Source organism: Suncus etruscus, chromosome 3 (genome assembly GCF_024139225.1).
Source record: "Suncus etruscus isolate mSunEtr1 chromosome 3, mSunEtr1.pri.cur, whole genome shotgun sequence".
Lineage (NCBI taxonomy): Eukaryota > Metazoa > Chordata > Mammalia > Eulipotyphla > Soricidae > Suncus > Suncus etruscus.
In genome coordinates this window covers 129,526,938-129,547,883 of record NC_064850.1, presented here as the reverse complement: position 1 = coordinate 129,547,883, position 20,946 = coordinate 129,526,938, and the positions used below count along the sequence as shown (strand labels likewise).

The window sequence follows — 20,946 nt, the reverse complement described above, 5'->3', positions numbered from 1 at the left end:
ATGGGATGCCAGGATTCGAACCACCGTCCTTCTGCATGAAAGGCAAATGCCCTATCTTCATACTATCTCTCTGGCCCCTATTATTTTATTTTTTACTTTTAATTTTTGAGTTACAATAGGTAATGCTCAGGGATCACTCTTGGCAGGGCTTAGGAGACCATATACAGTGCCAGAAATTAAACTCAGGGCAGCAGTAAGGCAAGAGCCTTGTCTGTTGTACTATTTCTTCCTCTCTGGATCCAGTTTCTTTTGTTTTATTTGAAAGAAAAAAATGCATGGGGCTGGAGAGATAGCATGGAGGTAAGACATTTGCCTTGCATACAGAAGAATGGTGGTTCGAATCCCAGCATCCCATATGGTCCCCTGAGCCTGCCAGGAGCAATTTCTGAGCGTAGAGTCAGGAGTAACCCCTGAGCGCTGCCGGGTGTGACCCAAAAACAAACAAAAAAAAATGCATATTTCAGATTGCACTCCCAAAAGTCATATATTCATATATTCTTTTCATACCTGTTCAAGTGACCAGGTTATATTTTATATATTATGTAAAGAGATAAGTCTAACCGCAAGTGGAAAGTTGTCTCTGCCAACTTGGATGAGCTATTTTAAAGCAGCTTAAATCAAATAAGTAGCTGCTATGATTTGAAAGAGGACTTAGAAAAATAAAAAAGTTCACATAGGGCTGAAGAAATAGTACAGAGGTTAAAGCACTTGTCTTACATGCTGTTATACCCATAGTTAGGTCTTGAATACTGTCACTGCAAAATGGTTCGCTGAACACAGATCAGAAGAGGCCCCTGAGTACTGTTGCATGTCTCCCCACACCAAAAAAGGAATTACAAATAATTTTGATTCAAAGTCGATTGTCTTAAATCAGTAAAGGCAAGCTATTAATAAAAGACAGAATTTTCTAAATTCTCCCAACTAGAATTTTTGAATTTCTGTGTTTTTTCCAATGTCCACTTTTAGCAGGAATCTTGCTAAGTCAGTTCAGTCAGAATCTGACCCCCACGTGTGAATACCCACTATGTGATGGCCTCTTTGTTTTCTATATTCCCACAGGTGATATCTGGTCATTTTGGCCTGCCTTCTCAAGAATCCTGTTATCTCAGTGCAGACAGAATTCCCCACTTTGCCTCCATGTTTTTTTTTTCTTTTAGTTATTTATCATGCATCAATCTTACTATTGCTGTACCTTAGTGTTAGGTGCTACTTTTCCATGTATCTATAGTTGATCCCAGTTTTTTTAATATACTGCAAAGTCCTAATACCTTTCATCACAATTCCCTGAATAAAATTGGCCTTAACGTTCTTCTTGTTATTGTTATTATGGTGGTTTGGTTTTTGGGCCACCCTCAGTGTTGCTCAAGGAATACTCTTCTGTGCTCTGTGCTCAGAGGTTTCCCTCAACAGCACTCTGGGATCAAACTAGATCTCAGGCAAAATTATTCTTTACCAAGTACAATGGATTCTTTTCTCATCAATAGTACCTAATACATTTAGACTTTAAAAACTTTGATTATGTCATTTAAATCAGAATCTATTCATAAGGAAGAGTCCTTTTGGGTTTATTTTGTTTGTTTGTTTTATTTTAGAGGCCACACCAGCTGTGCTATAGGGCTTACTCCTGGATCTGTGTGAAGATTACTCCTGACTGTGCTCAGGGAACAGACAATATGTGGTGTTGGGGACCAAGTCAGAGTGCCTTCACATCACAAAAACAAGTACAACCTGTGCTGGCATGGATGTGGGAAGAAAGGGACTCTCATTCACTGCTGGTGGGAATGCAGACTGGACCAGCCATTTTGGAAAACAATATGGACATTCCTCTGAAAGCTAAAAATTGAGTCCCCATATGATCCAGCAATACCACTCCTAGGGATATATCCCAAGAACACAAAAATACAATACAAAAATGCCCTCTGCACTTCTGTGTTCATAGTAGCACTATTTACAGAGCCAGAATCTGAAAACAACCCAGGTGCCCAATGACAGATGAGTGGCTAAAAAAACTATGGTACATCTATACAGCCATTAGGGAAAAATGAGGTTATGAAATTTGCTCATACATGGATGAATATGGAGATTATTATGCTAAGTGAAATGAGCCAGAAGGAAAGGGATAGACAGAATAATCTCACTCATTTGTGGGATATAAGTAAAATAAGAGATAGTATGTTAATAATGTACATAAGGGTCAGGAGGTTCAGCACAGGGTAGGAAGCTTGCCACAAAGAGCAGTGAGTGCAGGTAGAGTAGAGAAGGATCTATTATGAGAATGATATTTGGAAATGACTACTCTGGACAAGAGTCGATACTAAAAGGGAAGAAAGTGACAAGCAAGGGACCTCTCCATCAATAAAGAAAGAGAGAGTTAGAGAGTGAAGCAAATTGCCTACCCTAGAGACAGGTGGAGAGTGGGAGGGAAATGGGAAACATAGATGTTGGGAGTGGTGCACTGTGGTTCTACATTCAGGAATGACTCAAGCAGGACTTGGAAGCCCCTATGTGGAGTTAGAGATGGAACCCAGGTAGGCTGCATGCAAGGCAAGCACCCTACCTGCAATATTATTTCTCCAGCCCCAACAACTTTTTTTAATTATCTTTATTTAAACACCGTGATTACAAATATGATTGTAGTTGTATGATAACAGTCATATAAAAAACACCCCCCTTCACCAGTGCAAGATTCCCACCACCAATTTCCCAGATCTCCCTCCTCCCCACCCCACCCACACCTGTATTCAAGACAGGCTTTCTATTTTCCTCATTCATTCACATTGTTATGATAGTTTTCAGTGTAGTTATTTCTCTAACTGCACTCATCACTCTATGTGTTGAGCTTAATGTATTGAGCTGCACCTACATAGGAAGATGGGGGGAAATAAGGGTTGGGACTGAGGCAGTAAAAGATTAGATATGAGCTTTGTAGGGCAGTATTAAGGTCACAATACAAGTTGGATATTATGCATATGTAAACTATATGCATACAATACTGTCAATAGGAGACCAAGGAGAAAATTATTATTTCTCCAGCCCCAATAACTTTTTTTTTTTTTTTTTTTTGGTTTTTGGGCCACTCCCGGTGGTGCTCAGGGGCCACTCCTGGCTGTCTGCTCAGAAATAGCTCCTGGCAGGCACGGGGGACCATATGGGACACTGGGATTCGAACCAACCACCTTTGGTCCTGGATCGGCTGCTTGCAAGGCAAACACCGCTCTGCTATCTCTCCGGGCCCCCAATAACTTTTTTTAACATTATTATTTGTTGTTTTCTAAGCCACACATAGCCGTGATGGGGTGCTAGTACTTCTGGTACAGTGCTCAAGGGTCACTCCTGACAGTTTTCAAGGGTTATACAGTATCCTTTGTATTTGAATTTTGGATTCTCACATATAAAACATGAAATATAGTCCTTAGAGCCACCTTTCTGACCCTTCTTATTATATGAACAAACAGTAAAATGTAATGGAGCAAAATGAGTCCATTCACAAAAGCTATAAAATGACTTTTATCTGAAAGGATTGAGTTTTCTGAAGGATATAAAAATCTTTTCCTATATAAATTTTTAAAAAATATGAATAAATGGGAAACTAGTCTATATTATTACACAGAAATATTTTGTAGTGTAGAGAATAATTGTCTCAAAATTAGCATAAATATTTAAAGAAATGCCGATAAAAATTCCTATGTGGGTGTCATGAAGATTGCTCAAGTATAGGGTACATGCCTTTCTTTTCTTTTCTTTTCTTTTCTTTTCTTTTCTTTTCTTTTCTTTTCTTGTGGTTTTTGGGTCACACCTGGCAGTGCTTAGGGGTTATTCCTGGCTCCAGGCTCAGAAATTGCTCCTGGCAGGCACGCAGGACCATATGGGATGCCGGGATTCGAACCGATGACCTCCTGTATGAAAGGCAAATGCCTTACCTCCATGCTATCTCTCCGGCCCCGGTACATGCCTTTCTTATAAGCTGCCATTTGTTCCAGGCCCTGAGGTCAATCCCCATCAATACATGACCCCAAGCCCCATGTCCCTCCCACAATGGTATACATGCTGGGCCCAAGTTCTGTACTAAAGGTCTGGGCTTGGTTCCTATATATAAATTCCAGTGTGACTAGAATTCCTTAGTAAATAGAACCTGACAATTTGTTGTTCAGGGATATTAGCAATAGGTTTTAATCCCCCTGAATAGTCTGAAGTTTGAGGGAGGAGTTCATTATGCTAAAATATTTATAGCTAAAAACTTGTCATGGAAAATATCAAGGTTTATTATAAAACTCTATTAGAAAATTGGGAATGGGACAGTAAGACCTGTAGATCAATAGACTATTGATATTAGTAGCAATAAGTAAATAGCAATGGCAGGAATCCAACCCAGCCCACGTGGGAGGCCCACTGAGAACTCTTTTTTTTTCTCTCTGTCTGTCTGTCTGTCTGTCTGTCTGTCTGTCTGTCAGTCTGTCTCTGTCTCTCTCTTCCCCCAACTCTCTCTTTCACACACAAATGTTTTAAAATGGTGAGTTTAAGGAATGGAAAAATAGTACGAAGGGTAGGGCACTTGCCTTGCATGAGGTCAACACAGGTTTAATTCTTCAAGCCACATGGTCTCTTGAGCCTGCCACTAGGAATGATACCTGTGCAGAGCCAGGAGTAAGCCCTGAGCACCACTGGGTGTAACTCAAAAAACAAAAGTACAAAAAAAAGATGGCAGATTTAAATGTTAATATATAAAAAATAAAATATAGGAAAAAAATTTAATATGCTGAAGCTAGGGGTTAGAGATGTACTTCGCCACAGTACACTTACCTTGTGTATGTGTAGTCCTGGGCGTGATCTCCAGGACTGCTCAGACAAAAAATGCTCATGCCATAGAAGGCCTTTTTATTTTAAATAATAAAATTTATATTTGGTTGCATAGTAATAAAGAGTCTCCAGAATAGTGGGTAGAGAAGAGAGTATGAGTTAAGGTCTACCATGCAGTTAACTGCAGCATTAAAGGACCAGATCAGCACAGTAAGCTCAGGTACTTGCATATTGCACAACTGGCTCAGAAATGCCAGACGAAGCCCCTGACCTTCCTAGGTACCACTTGGGAGACCAAAAAAAATTATTTTTTGAGAAAGAATAAAGTATAGTATGCAATAAAGAGATCCTCTACATTAAATTTTTTTCAAATAGCTCAAGAGAAAAAAATATAAACTATGATTTTTTTAAAATGCCATTTAAAGGAAGGGATATAAATAAGCAATTTACAAATAGGAATTGAACCCAAGTTGGACATATGCAAGACAAGCACCCTACCCACTATTCTCTCTCCAACCAGACCTCAAACTCAATTTCTTAATATAAGGAAAGAAAATGAAGATATTCTATTCTATCATTTATAAGGTTAATGAGATTTAATACTAAATCTCAAAAAAAAGTCTACAATTTTAATTACAATAAAGAATCGTCTTGCTTCATTTATATTGTATTATCTGCAAATTAAGGATGTCTAAGATCCCTTTTTATGCAGTACTCATTTTTAATATGTTGCTCAGAGGTAAGTACTTGCCCACCAATCATAGATGTGAGTTGTAGATTTGAATTAGGATCATTAAGCATCAACTTTTACTTTACTATGATCAGCAAGTCAAAACACAGGATAATAATGAAGTGGTTACAGTCACCAGATTACACAAAAACTGAGTAAAAAGCTTACACATCCCAAACCATTATATAATCCCACCTATGTTTATGATAAAATATGGCATTATTTTTTCAAGGAAATTGGTTAAACACAGCACCATTATTTCATTTTTTCTTTAGGTAGATGATGCTGAAGAACCTGAGAAACCAGGAGAAAATAAAGCACCCAGTAAGTTCCAGTCTGTAGGAGTGCAAGTAGAAGAAGAAAAATGGTAAGTCTAAATGTCTTTGGTTTTAACATTGTTAAGTCAGTTGTACGTGTGCATTTCCCCCATTCACCTACTAAATGTGATGCTCTCCTGAAATAACTTTTGGTATATATTTTTGCTGTGCCTGGAGCAAAACCAGGACTTAACTCATACAAGGCAAGTGCTCTACCACATAAGAACACCTTTGGGAGCATTTATTTATTAAGGTTTTTTTTTTTTGTTTGTTTGTTTTGTTTTGTAATTTTGTTAGGGTATTTATATCTTTGTAGTAAAATTAGATATTTTGAGGAAATGACAGCTAACAACATTCAGGACTAAAGAAGAATTTTTCATTAAGGATCCCTTATATCAATACAAAAGTATGCTTAATGTCAGTTTTATTTTAATTTATTTGAATCACCATGAGATACAGAGTTAAAAAGCTGAGGGTTTCAACTATGCAATGTTCCAACACCCATTACTTCACAAGGGTTTATTTTCCACCACCAATTTGCCCTCCTGTTCTCCCCTAACCCCCAAAGCCTGTCTCTAGGAAGACACTTTTCTTCTCTCTCTCTCTCTCTCTCTCTCTCTCTCTCTCTCTCTCTCTCTCTCTCTCTCTCTCTCTCTCTCTCTCTCTCTCCCTCTCTCTCTCCCTCTCTCTCTCTCTCTCTCTCCCTCTCTCTCTCCCTCTCTCTCTCTCCCACTCTCTCTCACTCCCGCTCCCTCTCTCACTCTATTTCATTTTTTTTTTTTTTTTTTGTGGTTTTTGGGTCACACCCGGCAGTGCTCAGTGCTCAGGGATTATTCCTGGCTCCAGGCTCAAAAATTGTTCCTGGCAGGCACGGGGGACCATATGGGACGCCGGGATTCGAACCGATGACCTCCTGCATGAAAGGCAAACATCTTACCTCCATGCTATCTCTCCGGCCCCTCTCTCTCTCTTTCTAACTCTCTTTCTTCCCCCTTGTATTTAGAGGCTATGCCTGAACTAGGATTCATTTATTATTTTCCCTAATGTAATAGCAGTTCATTTTAAGCTTAGCTCAAGTGACCAAATAACATTCACATACACACATATAAACACTGAGTCTATAATAGTTATATTGCCAAACTATTCCTCTTCAGGAGAAAACCTTCCCATTTTAGACTGCATATATTTAAGAGAACATGACATTATATTCCCCTTTTAATTTATATTTTTAATAATGACCAGTGCTAGTAGATGCTCCATGAATGCTGAATGTGAATGAATGTAAAGGAGAAAAACAATGCTTTATAATTATCCTGAATCACTGATAGCTTTAGAATGCTCTTTAAAATCAACTTAAAATTACCTTAAACTGGACCCTGCCAATGAAGATGGGGCCAGAGGAGCCCTGCTACTCCACTCCGCTTGCACACATCTTCTAGTCATTGAACCCAGCATAACATGTGAAAACACCACGCTACAAACGTGACAATAGGGAAACAACACATGTCTCCACCATGCATAGAGAATGAAAATTGCATCTCTGATGACCATATATGTAGCCTCACAGATAAGGACTCTAGAGAAGAAATATGGGGGAGCCTCATAGAACTCAGAGAAAACATGAAACGAACTGAGAGAAGCACAAATAAGAATCAAGAGGATGGGGCCAGGCGGTGGCGCTAAAGGTAAGGTGCCTGCCTTGCCTGCGCTAGCCTTGGATGGACCGCGGTTCGATCCCCCGGTGTCCCATATGGTCCCCCAAGTCAGGAGCAACTTCTGAGCACATAGCCAGGAGTAACCCCTGAGCGTTACCGGGTGTGGCCCAAAAACCAAAAAAAAAAAAAAGAATCAAGAGGATATGAAAATAGAATGAGAAAACTACAAAATAAAATAACAGGACTGAAAAACTAAATGCACCAGGTAAGAGACACAGAATGGCTAAATGGATTAAAAAAACAAACAAACAAAAACGCTGAATCTAACATTCTGCTACCTTCAAGAAACATATCTGAATAGTCAGAACAAACATAACTCAAAATCAAAAACTGTAGGATAATCATCGAAGTAAACAACTCCCTTTAAAAAGCTGGAGTGGCCATATAAATATTAGATGACAGAAACATTAGACTTAAAAAAGTTATAAGTGACAAAGATATATATTTCACCATGCAAAATGGTCAAATCCAAATGAATTAAAGACCTTGACATCAGACCCACAACCATAAGGTATATAGAAGAACATGTAGGTAAAGCACTCCATGACATTGAGACTAAAGGCATCTTCAAGGAGAAAACACCACTGTACAAACAAGTGGAAGAAGAAATAAACAAAAGGGACAACATTAAACTGAGAAATTTCAAAACCTCAAAGAAAATAGTGACTAAGACACAAAAGCCACCCACAGAATGAGAGAAACCATTCACCCAAGACCCATCATATAATATATACAAGGTCCTGACAGAACGTAACAAGAAATAAACATCTAACCCCATAAAAAAAACAGAGAAGAAATGAACAGACACTTCCTCAAAGAAGAAATACAGATGGCCAAAGGGCATATGAAAAATGCTCCACATCATTAATCATCAGGGAGATGCAAATCAAAACAACGATGAGGTACCATCTCATGCATAGAGACTGGCACACATCACAAAGAACAAAAACAATCAGTGCTGGCGAAAATGTGGGGATAAAGCAACTCTCATTCACTACTGGTGGGAATGCCATCTACCAGTGGTCCTCAAACTATGGCCCACGGGCCACATATTGTATTTGTATCTATTTTGTTTCTTCGTTGCAAAATAAGATATATGCAGTGTGCATAAGAATTCGTTCATAAGTTTTGTTTTTACTATAGTCAGACCCTCCAATGGTCTGAGGGACAGTGAACTGGCCCCCTGTTTAAAAAGTTTGAGGACCCCTCTATTCCTCAAAAAAATGGAAATTGAACTCTCATATAATCCAACAATATCACTCCTAGGGATATATCTAGGAACACAAAAATCATAATACAAAAATACCCTCTGCACACCTATGTTCATTGCAACGCTATTTACAATAGCTAGAATCTGGAAACAACCAGATTTTCAACAACAGATGAGTGATTAAAGAAACTTTGGTACATGTACACAATGGAATAATACGCAGCTGTCAGAAAAAATGAAATCATAAAATTTTACTGGATTATTTGTGCATGGTCATGGAAACTATTATGCTGAGTGAAATGAGTCAGAGGGAGAGAGATAGATACAGAATAGTCTCACTCATCTGTGATATTTAAGAAAAATAAAAGACAGTATGGTAATGATATCCAGAGACAATAGAGATTAGGGCTGGAAGGACCAGACCACAATATGAAGCTCACTACAATGAGTGATGAGTGCAGTTAGAGAAATAACACTAACAACTATCAATGGTAGTGAGAGAAATAAGTGAATCAGTTGAGTACATACTAGCCATGAATAACAGTCATGAAAATGAATGAGAACTGAAATGAAATATGTAAAAAGTACATTTATGTGTTATATATTCCTCTTATTTTAAAATGTTAATTTATTGTATCTACTTCAAGTTTTATACAAGTTTTTGTTTGTTTTTCTTTTGGGGCTACCCCGCGGCCCTCAGAGGTTACTCCTGACTCTGCATTCAGAAATCAGTCCTGGAAGACTAGGGATATGGAATGGCTGAAATCGAACCTGGGTCTGTCCCAAGTGGCTGTGTTTAAGGCAAATGCCCTACCGATGTTCTGTTGTGCTAGTGATGAATTCCTTTTACTTTTGTTTGTTTAAAAACTGCTTTATTCTTCCTTCAAACCTGAGTTATAACCTAGGTGGGTACAGTCTCTTGAATGGTTTTTTCCATTGAATGCTTGGTTTATATCATGCCTCTCCCTTCTTTAGAATTTATTATTCTTTCTTCCTCCTCCTTTTTCTCCTTCTTCCTCTCTTCTTCCTCTTCCTCTTTTTTCTCCTCCTCCTCTTCCTCTCCTTCTTTTACTTCTTCCTCTTCTCCTTCTCATTCTTCTCCTCCTGTTCCTCCTCCATCATGGCTTAATGGTCATTTATCTTTATTTTAGATTATTTTGGAAGTTGTGATTTATAATACTACTAATGATAGGGTCTCATGTACAAAATATTTCAACACAACATGGGGCTGGTGAGGTGGCGCTAGAAGTAAGGTGTCAGCCTTGCTAGCGCTAGTCAAGGAAGGACCACGGTTCAATCCCCCAGCGTCCCATATGGTCCCCCCAAACCAGGGGCAGTTTCTGAGCGCTTAGCCAGGAGTAACCCCTGAGCATCAAACGGGTGTGGCTGAAAAACCAAAAACCAAACTAATAACCAAACCAAAACAAAACAAAACAAAAAACCTAAAATATTTCAACACACTCTCCACCAGACTGTTTCCCTCACCCTGAACCTCCATTTCTTCCCATTCTGCCACCATGATATTCAGTTCTGTAGAACAGTTCTCTAAAGGTCAATAGAACTTTAGATTTTCTTGGGGAAAAAAATCTTCTAATAACTTGATTGGACTTCCTTTCCCTGTGATAGTTTGCTTATTTACTACTAATTTGATTATTCTTTATTTTATTGAAACCAATGTGATTTACAAAGTCCTTCATAGTTGGGTTCCAGACATACAATGAATCAGGGCCAATCCCACCACCAGTGTCAACTTCCCTCTTCCAATGTTGATGATTCTTTCTTATCTTTAATTCTTTCCCATTTAACTCCATCTGGGTTTATTTTGTTTGTTAATATTTGTTCTTCTCGGATCTACATGTCTAGCTCCTTCCTTAGCTTGGGGAAAGCTCTTAGCTATTACTTTTTCCAATAAAGATTTTGAGGACTGAGGCTAGAGTGGTAGCGCAGCGGTAGGGCATTTGCCTTGCTTGCGGCTGACCTAGGACAGACCGCAGTTCAATCCCCCTCACGTCCTATATGGTCCCCTGAGCCAGGAGCATTTTCTGAGCACATAACCAGGAGTAACCCCTGAGTGTCACCAGGTGTGCCCCTACCACCACCCCCCCCCAAAAAAAGATTCTGTGGACTGTCTGATCCCTGGCAGTGCATGATCCTTTGAGCATTGAGAGCAACTTCTGAGCACAAAGCCAGGAGTATGTCCTAAGAACCAACAGGTGTCACCCCCAAACAAAATAAAACCAGTAAATAAAACATTGAGTACTTCCTCTCATTCTATCTTCATCTATGATGCAAACATGATTCCTCTTGAGGCAATACCAAATAACTCCTGTATATCTTTATTGCTTTTAATTCTTTCTTTTACTATTTCCCAGTCTTTTAACTTTGAGCACACTAATTAAAATTTCGATTTATCCTATCTGTTGTAACCCTTTCTATTATATTTTTAGTTTGGAGGCTGTACTTTTTCATTTTGTATATTTTTATGAATGTTCATATTTTCTCAGCCTTTTTAAAGTTCTTGTTCATTGATCTCTTCATTTCAGTAAGCATCATTAGGACTATTGCTTTGAAGTTGTCAGGTAGCTTGCATGACTCTGTTGTATTTGGAGTTCTTTCCAGGCTGTTATCTTGATCATTGGTCTGGATCAGTTCCTCTGTCTCCCCATTATATCCAGTGTTCCATGCTTGCCTGGGAAGTCACCAGGGGGTTGAGATTGTGAATGCTTGGATGCACGTTTGCACCAAATTTGATGGGCCTCTACAGTGACCAGAGGTTTAAAGTCATCATTGCCTAGCAACCATCAGCCTTCCATAGTCACAAAGAAATGTGTACTAGGGAGGACATAAGAGGAGACTGAAAGTTCAGTTTTAAGTGGTGAGGAAGTAAATACTCCTAGCTGGCAGAGAGCAGAGTCTAGCTGTCTGTGGGTTGATAACAGCAAAGCAAAAGCAAACTGGATATGCCTCAGGGAGTCTGAAGGGTACTTTCTGATTGTAGGGATATGACTTGCTTATTATTAGCAAGTACTAGCAGGGGCTGGTATGTTTGCTGCTAGAAGGAAACCTAGTAATTGTCTCTTAACCCCTAGTTAGCATAGCTATTTGCCAGTGTTAGGGGCAGCTCACCTTTGGGATTTGTCCTCTGGGTTAATTACTTTGGAGAGAGACACAATTTATAGTCCATTGACACTGCTCTCAGCAAGGTATCAAGTGACCATGGAGATGGCACCTGCCAATGACTCCACCCCCCACTCATAGCCTATAATTTCTTGTCTTCCATTTCAATTGTGTAACCATAGGATGGCATTATTGGGGTTCCTGATATATCAGGGGTTCCTGATATTCAACTCTCTAGTCTAGCCAGGATAAAGTTTTATACCTTAGATTTCTTCCTGATTGCAGTTCATGATGGGCTTTCTTTATTGGTAAAGATCTCTCTTCCCTCTTCTCTCTCTCTCTCTCTCACTCTCTCTCTGTCTCTATCTATCTATCTATCTATCTATCTATCTATCTATCTATCTATCTATCTCCCCAGTCTTTCTGGGTGCTCTTCTGAACCTTGCTACCTTACTGTGAAAGCTTTGTCCGAATTTGGGGTCATTTTCTCACAGTATTAATTTTAGAGAGCAGATTCAGAGCAAGGAGAGTGGCCAAGGATAAAGAAGAATGTAGTGATAAAGGGTCATTTCTCCAAGAAGACATTATTAAATTTTCTATGTCTAGTTATTTTTATTTTTATAATTATGTTGACAGTGTTTAGATAGAATCTTGAAAAGCAAAATTGGGCAGATAAGATTACCTAACAAGAACTGTGGGTTGTTTTTTTTTATTATTATAGCGATAAGGATAAGTCTGTTGTTTTTACAATACAATCCATTTCTTCCTTCCCCAAATAAAGAAACTGATCAAGGGCAGTATTGTAAAAAAAAAAAAAAAAAAAAAGTGAGAGAAAAAGAAAATAGATCCAAGGAAATAAAGAGATATCACAAAGAGAGAAAGATTAAAAGAGTCTCTAACAGCTCAAAAAACTTATTCTCACCTTTTGACTTCATCACAAATTAGGAACCAATCTAACACTGACTATCATCTGACTATCTTTTAGGGTAGAGACTTGTAAACTTAGGTGATCTTAGTGTTTCAAATCAAAACAGTAGGAGTAAGACTATAAATAAGTAACCAATCTTCTACAAGAAGAAAAAAAATTGTGTATTACAAGTCTTCCTTATATGCTCATAAGCAACTGTGACATCTTTAAAAAGCATCACCAGGGTCGAGGGAGAGGACTCAAAGAAAGAGCTTAAGTACATGTTTTACGTGCTGGGCCACAGATTCAATCTCTGGCTTCATGTGACTCCTGGAACACCATGTAGTCCCTGAGCACAAGTGTGCCCCCCCATATATATATATATATATATATATATATATATATATATATATATATATATATATATATATATATATATTTTTGTATATATATATATATTCTGTATATATATACATATACAGAATTGTGTTTCTTTACATAACGAGAACAAAAATGTTATTGGCAGGGGCCGGAGTGGTGGTGCAAACTGTAAGGTGTCTGCCTTGCATGCACTAACCTAGGATGGACCATGGTTTAATCCCCCGACGTCCCCCAAGCTAGGAGCGATTTCTAAGGGCATAGCCAGATGTAACCCCTGAGCGTCACTGGGTGTGGCCCAAAAACCAAAAAAATTAAAAAATGCTATTGGCAGATGTGCCCCATCTGTCCTCCAGGTCTGTTTCATGATGGAATCTTGCACAGTAGAATGCCACTAATTTAAATGCCCTGTTAACTTCAAGTCATGAATAATGAATATATGTGGTTTTCAAACAAGACTATATTTCTTAAGTTAGGAGAGAAAGTTCTCTCAGTCAACAAACATTGGGTTATTTCCCCTCGATTCTTGTCTTTACAATCTAGACACAAATATTGTAAAGAATTACTATTTAAGAAATAGGTCACTTGGGGCCAGAGAGATAGCATGGAGGTAGGGTGTTTGCCTTACATGCAGAAGGATGGTGGTTTGAAGCCCAGCATCCCATATGGTCCCTTGTGCCTGCCAGGAGCAATTTCTGGTAGAGCCAGGAGTAATCCCTGAGTGCCGCTGGGTGTGACCCAAAAACCAAAAGAAAAAAAGAAATAGGTCACTTGCTAACATTTTTTCCCAATCAGGGATTTGATTTTTCATTTTCTTTAGAATTGAAGAGCAGATATTTATCTTTATGGAGGTGGGTGTGATTGGGCTACACTTGGGGCTGTATAGGGATCACTCCTGGCAGTTCTTAGGGAACCATATATAGTGCTATGAATCAAACCAGGGTCAGCCATTCTTACCAGGCAGAAGTCAGGCATCAAGGTTCTTTTGTGTCTCTAAATTGGGATAAGCCCTATTGTTCAAGACAAGCATTGAATTCTTGTACTCTCTCTAATACCCCTTTTTAATAAAATTGTGGTATGATACTTGTAAAATTTTTTCATCTTAAATACATAGTTCTGTGGTGCAAGTTCAAAACACTGTGCAATTATAGCCACTATCTAGTTCCAAAATATTTCTGTCACTTCAAGCAGAAAGCCCATTCCATCATGCAGTCATTCTACCTTTACCTCTCCTCCAAGTCCTAAAAACCACTCATCTGTTTTATGTCTCTATGGGTTTTATCTGTTTTAGGTTTTGATTTAGGTGGACTCCCACAATATGTGGGATGTGTCTGACCCTTTTCACTCAAAGTGCTTGTGAGGTTTGCTCATGTAGCAGCATACATCAGTACTTTAATCCCTTTTATGGCCAAATAACATCTGTGTAGTTATTCTACATTTTGTTTATTCATTTGTATATATTGTTTTTATCTTTGAGCTTTGTGGATAGAGCTGCTATACACAGTATTTTTATTCTGTCTTACCCAGACAGAAGTCATGCATCAAGGTTCTTTTGTGTCTTTAAATTGGGATACGCCCTATTGTTCAGCACTACTCTGACTGAGAAGCCTATAGAACATACTAGAATATACCAGGAACCTGGGACTTAAAGACATATTAAAGTAGCTTTCCTTTTGAATATCTGAAACTTAGGAGTTTTTGTTTTGTTTTGTTTTGGTTTGGTTTGGTTTGGTTTGGTTTTTTGGGCCACACCCATTTGATGCTCAGGGGTTACTCCTGACTAAGTGCTCAGAAATTGCCCCTGGCCTGCAGGGACCATATGGGATGCCGGGGGATCTAACCGCGGTTGCGATCTTTCCTTGGCTAGCGTTTGCAAGGCAGACACCTTACCTCTAGCGCCACCTCGCTGGCCCTGAAACTTAGGAGTTTAATACAATTAATTTCTATAATTTAATCTAATTATAGTTCATTAATTCAATGTTCTGGCAGTGTTTCCTCAAGGTTAGAAAATCCAGAACTCCTTGAGGTCTGCACTGAAGCTGCAGATCTTAATGTGTATTTATTGCCATACTTCACAGGTTTCTTTATTGCTATCATAATCTCTAGCTTAGACAAGAGATAAGTGTGGGAATATGTACGGGTTAGATTCTGACCTCCTGCCCTCTTGTTGACTCAAATAGTTTTATCAGGGAAGGCATTTATGATGAGTTGGAAATAATTCATAAAGTAATCCCCTTTGATCTTCACAATGGAAAGTATTAAGGGGACTGAAAAGCTTTGCAAATATGGTTTGGGATTATTTATTAACACGATCAAATTGAGAAATTAATATCAGTTCTTAGAGATTGAGAGAGCTGCTGTTGATTTCACATCACTTTTTTGGAGATAAAAACACTACATGGAAAGTTATATTTTGGTGTCTATTTCTCTGTGTCTTTGTAAATTAGTTCTTTTTTTTTTCTTTTTTTTTTTTTGGTTTTTGGGCCTCACCTGGCGGTGCTCAGGGATTACTCCTGGATGTCTGCTCAGAAATAGCTCCTGGCAGGCACAGGGAACCATATGGGACACCGGGATTTGAACCAACCACCTTAGGTCCTGGATCGGCTGTTTGCAAGACAAACACCGCTGTGCTATCTCTCCGGGCCCTGTAAATGAGTTCTTAAAGAAATATCTAGGATATCTTTAGAGTTTATTCAACTGAGAATTAGTGTTACTGCAAGACGTAGGCCCTTTGTGTCCAGGAATGCAGAGAAAAAATTTTTTTCTAAGCTAAATAAAAAAAAAATCACATTGTGATCAACTCTTCAACCATTCTTTGTTTAATAGATGATGTTGGGGGCATTGTGAGTTCCTAGAGTAGGATCTGTGAGTTAAGAGGTGTGGTGTAAAAGGAAAGTCACAATCTTCTCATATTTCTATTTATGTGATAAAAATAGGAATGGATTGGGGCCAGAGAGATAGCATGGAGGTAAGGTGTTTGCCTTTCATGCAGTAGGACGGTGGTTCAAATCACGTCCCATATGGTCCCCTGTGCCTGTCAGGGGCGATTTCTGAGCGTAGAGCCAGGAGTAACCCCTGAGCGCTGCTGGGTGTGACCCAAAAGTCAAAAAAAAAAAAAAAAAAAAAAAGGAATGGATGTATATCTAGATTTTTCATACAAGCCTAGGGTTTGTTTTTGTTTGTTTGTTTGTTTGTTTTTCAGCCACACCTGTTTGATGCTCAGGGGTTACTCTTGGCTAAGCGCTCAGAAATTGTCCCTGGCTTGGGGGGACCATATGGGACACCTGGGGATTGAACCTCAGTCCTTCCTTGGCTAGCGCTTGCAAGGCAGACACCTTACCTCGAGCGCCACCTCACCAGCCCCTGTTGTTTTTTTTTTTTAATCTCATCTCCACCAACTTGACCTGCACCACTTTTCCTCATGGTAGACCATTTGTCTGATATGAAATGATACTTAGACTTCCAAGACACATTTAGTGCTAGAAGAAATTATGGGGACATCAAATATGCTTAATAAGGACACTTACCTTTCTCAGGGGCCTGTGAGGTATTAAAATATCTAGGTCACAGATATTGAAGGGGCATCACTGATCTATGATGAGAGGTGCTTTGTGTTTTAAAAGAAATACCTTCATGAATAAGATTACTATACTTTTGCTTTTTTACCAAATTATGTTTCTATGAAAATCTGAGTTTTTTAAAAATATATATTTTAATTTAAGCACCATGATTTACAAAGTTATTCATAGTTGATGTTCAGATTTGTAAGTTTCCAACACCTATTCCTTTACCAATGTCAACTTCCCTCCACCAATATTCCTTTTTCCTACTATACTCCAAGCTGCTTAATTGACAGGTACATTTTTAAGTTTGGTTATTGAAATTTGGGTCTCTCGCTTTCAGGCTTGTTGGTTCTATGGTGCAGATATTTAAGTAAAAAACACCTCTTCAAACTCATGACCTAAAACTAGATAGCTCAAAAGTCTGAGTAAATGCTTTGCATAGAGAAGGCATAGGTTTGATCCTAGCACCACTTGGTCCTTCAAACACCACTGACTCTCAGAATCTCAGCAAGACCAAAGAGCCAGAGAAAGCCACCAGAACTATTAGGTATGATACCAAAAACACAAAGCAAAATAAAAACTTATGAGCTAAACTAGGTAGAACAAGCAAATGAAAAGAAAACAATGCTTTCATTTTTAGCTTTTGCCAGCTATTACAATATGTTTTGATCGTAGTGCCTTTGTTTTATTTATTGGAGTGCGGGGAGCAGTTGAGCCACACCTGGCAATGCTCAGGGGCTCCTACTGGCTCTGTTTGGAGTCACACCAAGTGATGCTTATGGAACCATATTGGGTGCCAGGGATTGAAATAGTGTCAATTATATACAAGACAAGCACCTTAACTCCTGTACTGATTCTTTGGCTTTATTATAGTGACTTGTGTTTCTAGTGATCTGAGTTTTTTCTAGCTAAATTTAAAGGGTTAAGGGCTGGAACAGTCAAAAATATCTTTCCTTTGCCAGCCAGATCTTGGATCAATCTCCATAGCCCATAATTTCCTTAGAGTACTATTGAGCCCTTGACATTATATTTGGCAAACAATCTCTTTCCTTTGCCAAGCTAACAATGCCATGACCTAGTCAAATATTTCCTTATATACACCTGAATTTTAAAGGTGTGTCATTTGTGTTTCAAATTTTAAAAGCCTGGAACTTGACATGACTCCTTATAGATAGCTCAATTCTTTATTCTTTCTTTCTTTCTTTCTTTCTTTCTTTCTTTCTTTCTTTCTTTCTTTCTTTCTTTCTTTCTTTCTTTCTTTCTTTCTTTCTTCTTTCTTTCTTTCTTTCTTTCTTTCTTTCTTTCTTTTTTTCTTTCTTTCTTTCTTTCTTTCACCTTCCTTCCTTCCTTCCTTCCTTCCTTCCTTCCTTCCTTCCTTCCTTTCCTTTCCTTTCTTTTCCTTCCTTCCTTCTTTCTTTTTCTTCCTTCCTTACTTTCTTTTTCTCTTTCTCTCTATTTTTCTTTACTTTTTTGTCAAATCTTTAAGATTTGGATCTGTCAGCTTAGCTTTTCATATCAACTCGGGGAGCAGAAACCTTCACAGGCTTCACATTCTTTTGTTTAGGGGGCTGCTTTTAGTGGGTGCCTTAACAGCAGCCATTGCTGTTTTTTTAGATGCTTGTTTAGATTTCTTTGCTTCTTTAGCAGCCCTGATAGCTTATTTCCATTGAGCCTTTCTAACTTCAGTTTTGTGATTTCTGTTGGCCATTATATCAGAAAGAGATGCATGAAGGCCCTTTTGAACTTGACTGCACGATAAGTTCTTTCCTTCTGAATTTCTTCCAACTGTCCCTTTTTGTGATTTCTTTTGTAGAGGACGGTCCAATTTATTTGCTGAGGATTTCTCGTGGAAAGGAATGCAGACTTGCATTTTGCATTAAGAAACTGGAAAACCTTTCCTTTGGTTCTGGCATAGTGCCTTCCAGGTCCAGGGTAGATCTTTCTTCTATTTTCTCTCCTTCCCTCCTTCCTTCCACTTCTTTCTCTTTTCATATTTTCTTTGGTCTTTGTGTTCCTTTCCCTTTATTCCTCTTCCTCCACTTTTTTTTTTTGTTTTTGTTTTTGGTTTTGGTTTTTGGGCCACACCCGGTGATGCTTAGGGGTTACTCCTGGCTGTCTGCTCAGAAATAGCTCCTGGCAGGCACGGGGGACCATATGGGACACCGGGATTCGAACCAACCACCTTTGGTCCTGGATCGGCTGCTTGCAAGGCAAACACCACTGTGCTATCTCTCCGGGCCCTCTTCCTTCACTTTTTAAACATAATTTAGTTTAAAAAAAATAAAAGGGACCATTTGATTTACAAATCTCTGGTCTTCTTTTGACCCAAAGCAAAAAGCTATAAAAATTATTAAATGAGACCTCTGGGGGCTTTTGTTTGCTACCTGGAGCAGAAGCTAGGAATGGCCTGAAGTTTGATTGCTGTTTCTTCTGGGCACAATCAGCTCAAAAACTTTTCTTGGGACTCTAGACCATTGTTCTCATAGTGACAGCCCAGGCAAGAAGTCAGCTCCTGGGCTGGATGATAGCACAGCAGTAGGGTATTTGCCTTGCAAGCAGCTCATCCAGGACAGACTTTAGTTCAAATCCTGGCATCCCATATGGTCCCCCATGCCTTCCAGGAGTGATTTCTGAGTGCAGATTCAGGAGTAACCCCTGAATGCTGCTGCTGAGTATGACCTAAAAACCATAAAAAAAAGAAAAAAGGGCAAAGAAAAGAAATAAAAAAGAAGTCAGCACCTGCAGGTGCTACTGAAATGAAGCTGGGGACATGATGTCAGTTATAACAAGTCCACTCTCTCATTTCAACTTGCTGGCTTCCTTGGATTATTTTGTTTAAGGGCCACACCTAGCCATGCTCTGGAGCTATTTAATTTTGTTCACTAGAATTGCTCTCAGGAGAATATGAAGTGCTGGGCATTAAACCTGGGCCTCCAGTATGTCAAGCATTTACTCAGTCTATTTTCCTCCTAAAGATATTCTTGTTTTTTGCCACATCTGGCAGTTCTCAGTGCTTTCTTCTAACTATGTGCATAGGAATCACTCCTGGTGGGGTTTGGAAGCTCATATGCACTGGAATATCAAACCAGAATTGGCTGCATGCAAAGTAAGCTCCTTAACTCCTGTGACATCCCTCTAACCCCCTAATGACATATTTAAATAAAACAAAACAAACAACAATAAACAAACAAATAAAGATCATCAATGGTGAGGGATGGGAGTAATAGCACAGCCAATAGGTCATTTGCTTTCCATATGGCCCAATCTGGGTTTGATCCCTGGCATCCTGCATGATGCCCTGAACCTGCCAGGAGTAACCTCTGAGCACTGCTGAGTATATTCTCAAAACAAAACAAACAAAAAATAAATAAAATCAGAGGCTAGAACAGAGTTTACCACTAATAAATACTGAATTTGTGAACAAAAGTAGCATTATGCCCAGATTCCTCCAGGCACTATTCTATCCAGGGAAGGTGATGTAACAAGAGTCCTCCCTTCACCCTTTGCTTTTCTGCCATGGCTGATGTGTGATGGAAGTGGGGAAAGGGCTCATAATATGTGCATACACTTAGATGAACACTGGTAATTGTCACTTGACTGTGACACTCCAGGCATTACAAAGAACTTTAGCTCTGGATTCTTACTAGCTAGTGGGATGATTGAAGGAATCCCACTCAAGGCCTCAGCATGGCAGTGGAACACTTTACCACTGAGACAAATACATTCCCTGGCCAAAGAGTGAAACTCTTTTTGTGTGAAGGAGCTTGAGGGCCAGTCAAGGTGATATTTGGCCAATCATCATGTGGAGGTTCAAAGCTAGTCTGTGACTGAAATGCTACAATTGAGATGATGTTATATCAGGTTCCAGCAGAGCTGCCTTAATGGTGTGGGGAATAGAATCAGGTTCCAATGCATATTCCCTGAATCCCAATACTATCTCAACAGCCCAAAGCAAGCAAGCCTCTTTTATTTGTTTTGGGACCACACCTGTAGGTGCTCAGGGGACCAGTTTGGTGCCCAGGATCAGACATAGGTCTGTGCATGCAAGCCAGTATACTGCCTGCCAATGTTCTTTCACTGTCCCAGTGAGTCTATTTTTAATCAAGTTTTAATGTTTCATCTTAGTCTTTTTGCCTTTTTAAACATCTTTTATTTTATATAATGAGTCACCTTGTTTTTTTTTCCCCATCAGTGAAACAGCACAGTTACGTA

The 20,946-nt window shown here is 39.0% G+C and overlaps 1 protein-coding gene across 6 annotated transcripts in view; it reads left to right on the top strand.

The window, feature by feature from the left end:
* DLGAP1 (DLG associated protein 1) overlaps positions 1-20,946 on the top strand; it is an 882,390-nt gene that overhangs the window by 817,622 nt on the left and 43,822 nt on the right. For all 6 annotated transcript variants that reach the window (XM_049770001.1, XM_049770002.1, XM_049770006.1 and 3 more), the window contains one exon: positions 5,803-5,894. In XM_049770001.1, coding sequence (XP_049625958.1) covers positions 5,803-5,894 — 92 coding nt within the window. The remainder of the gene's footprint in view (positions 1-5,802; positions 5,895-20,946) is intronic.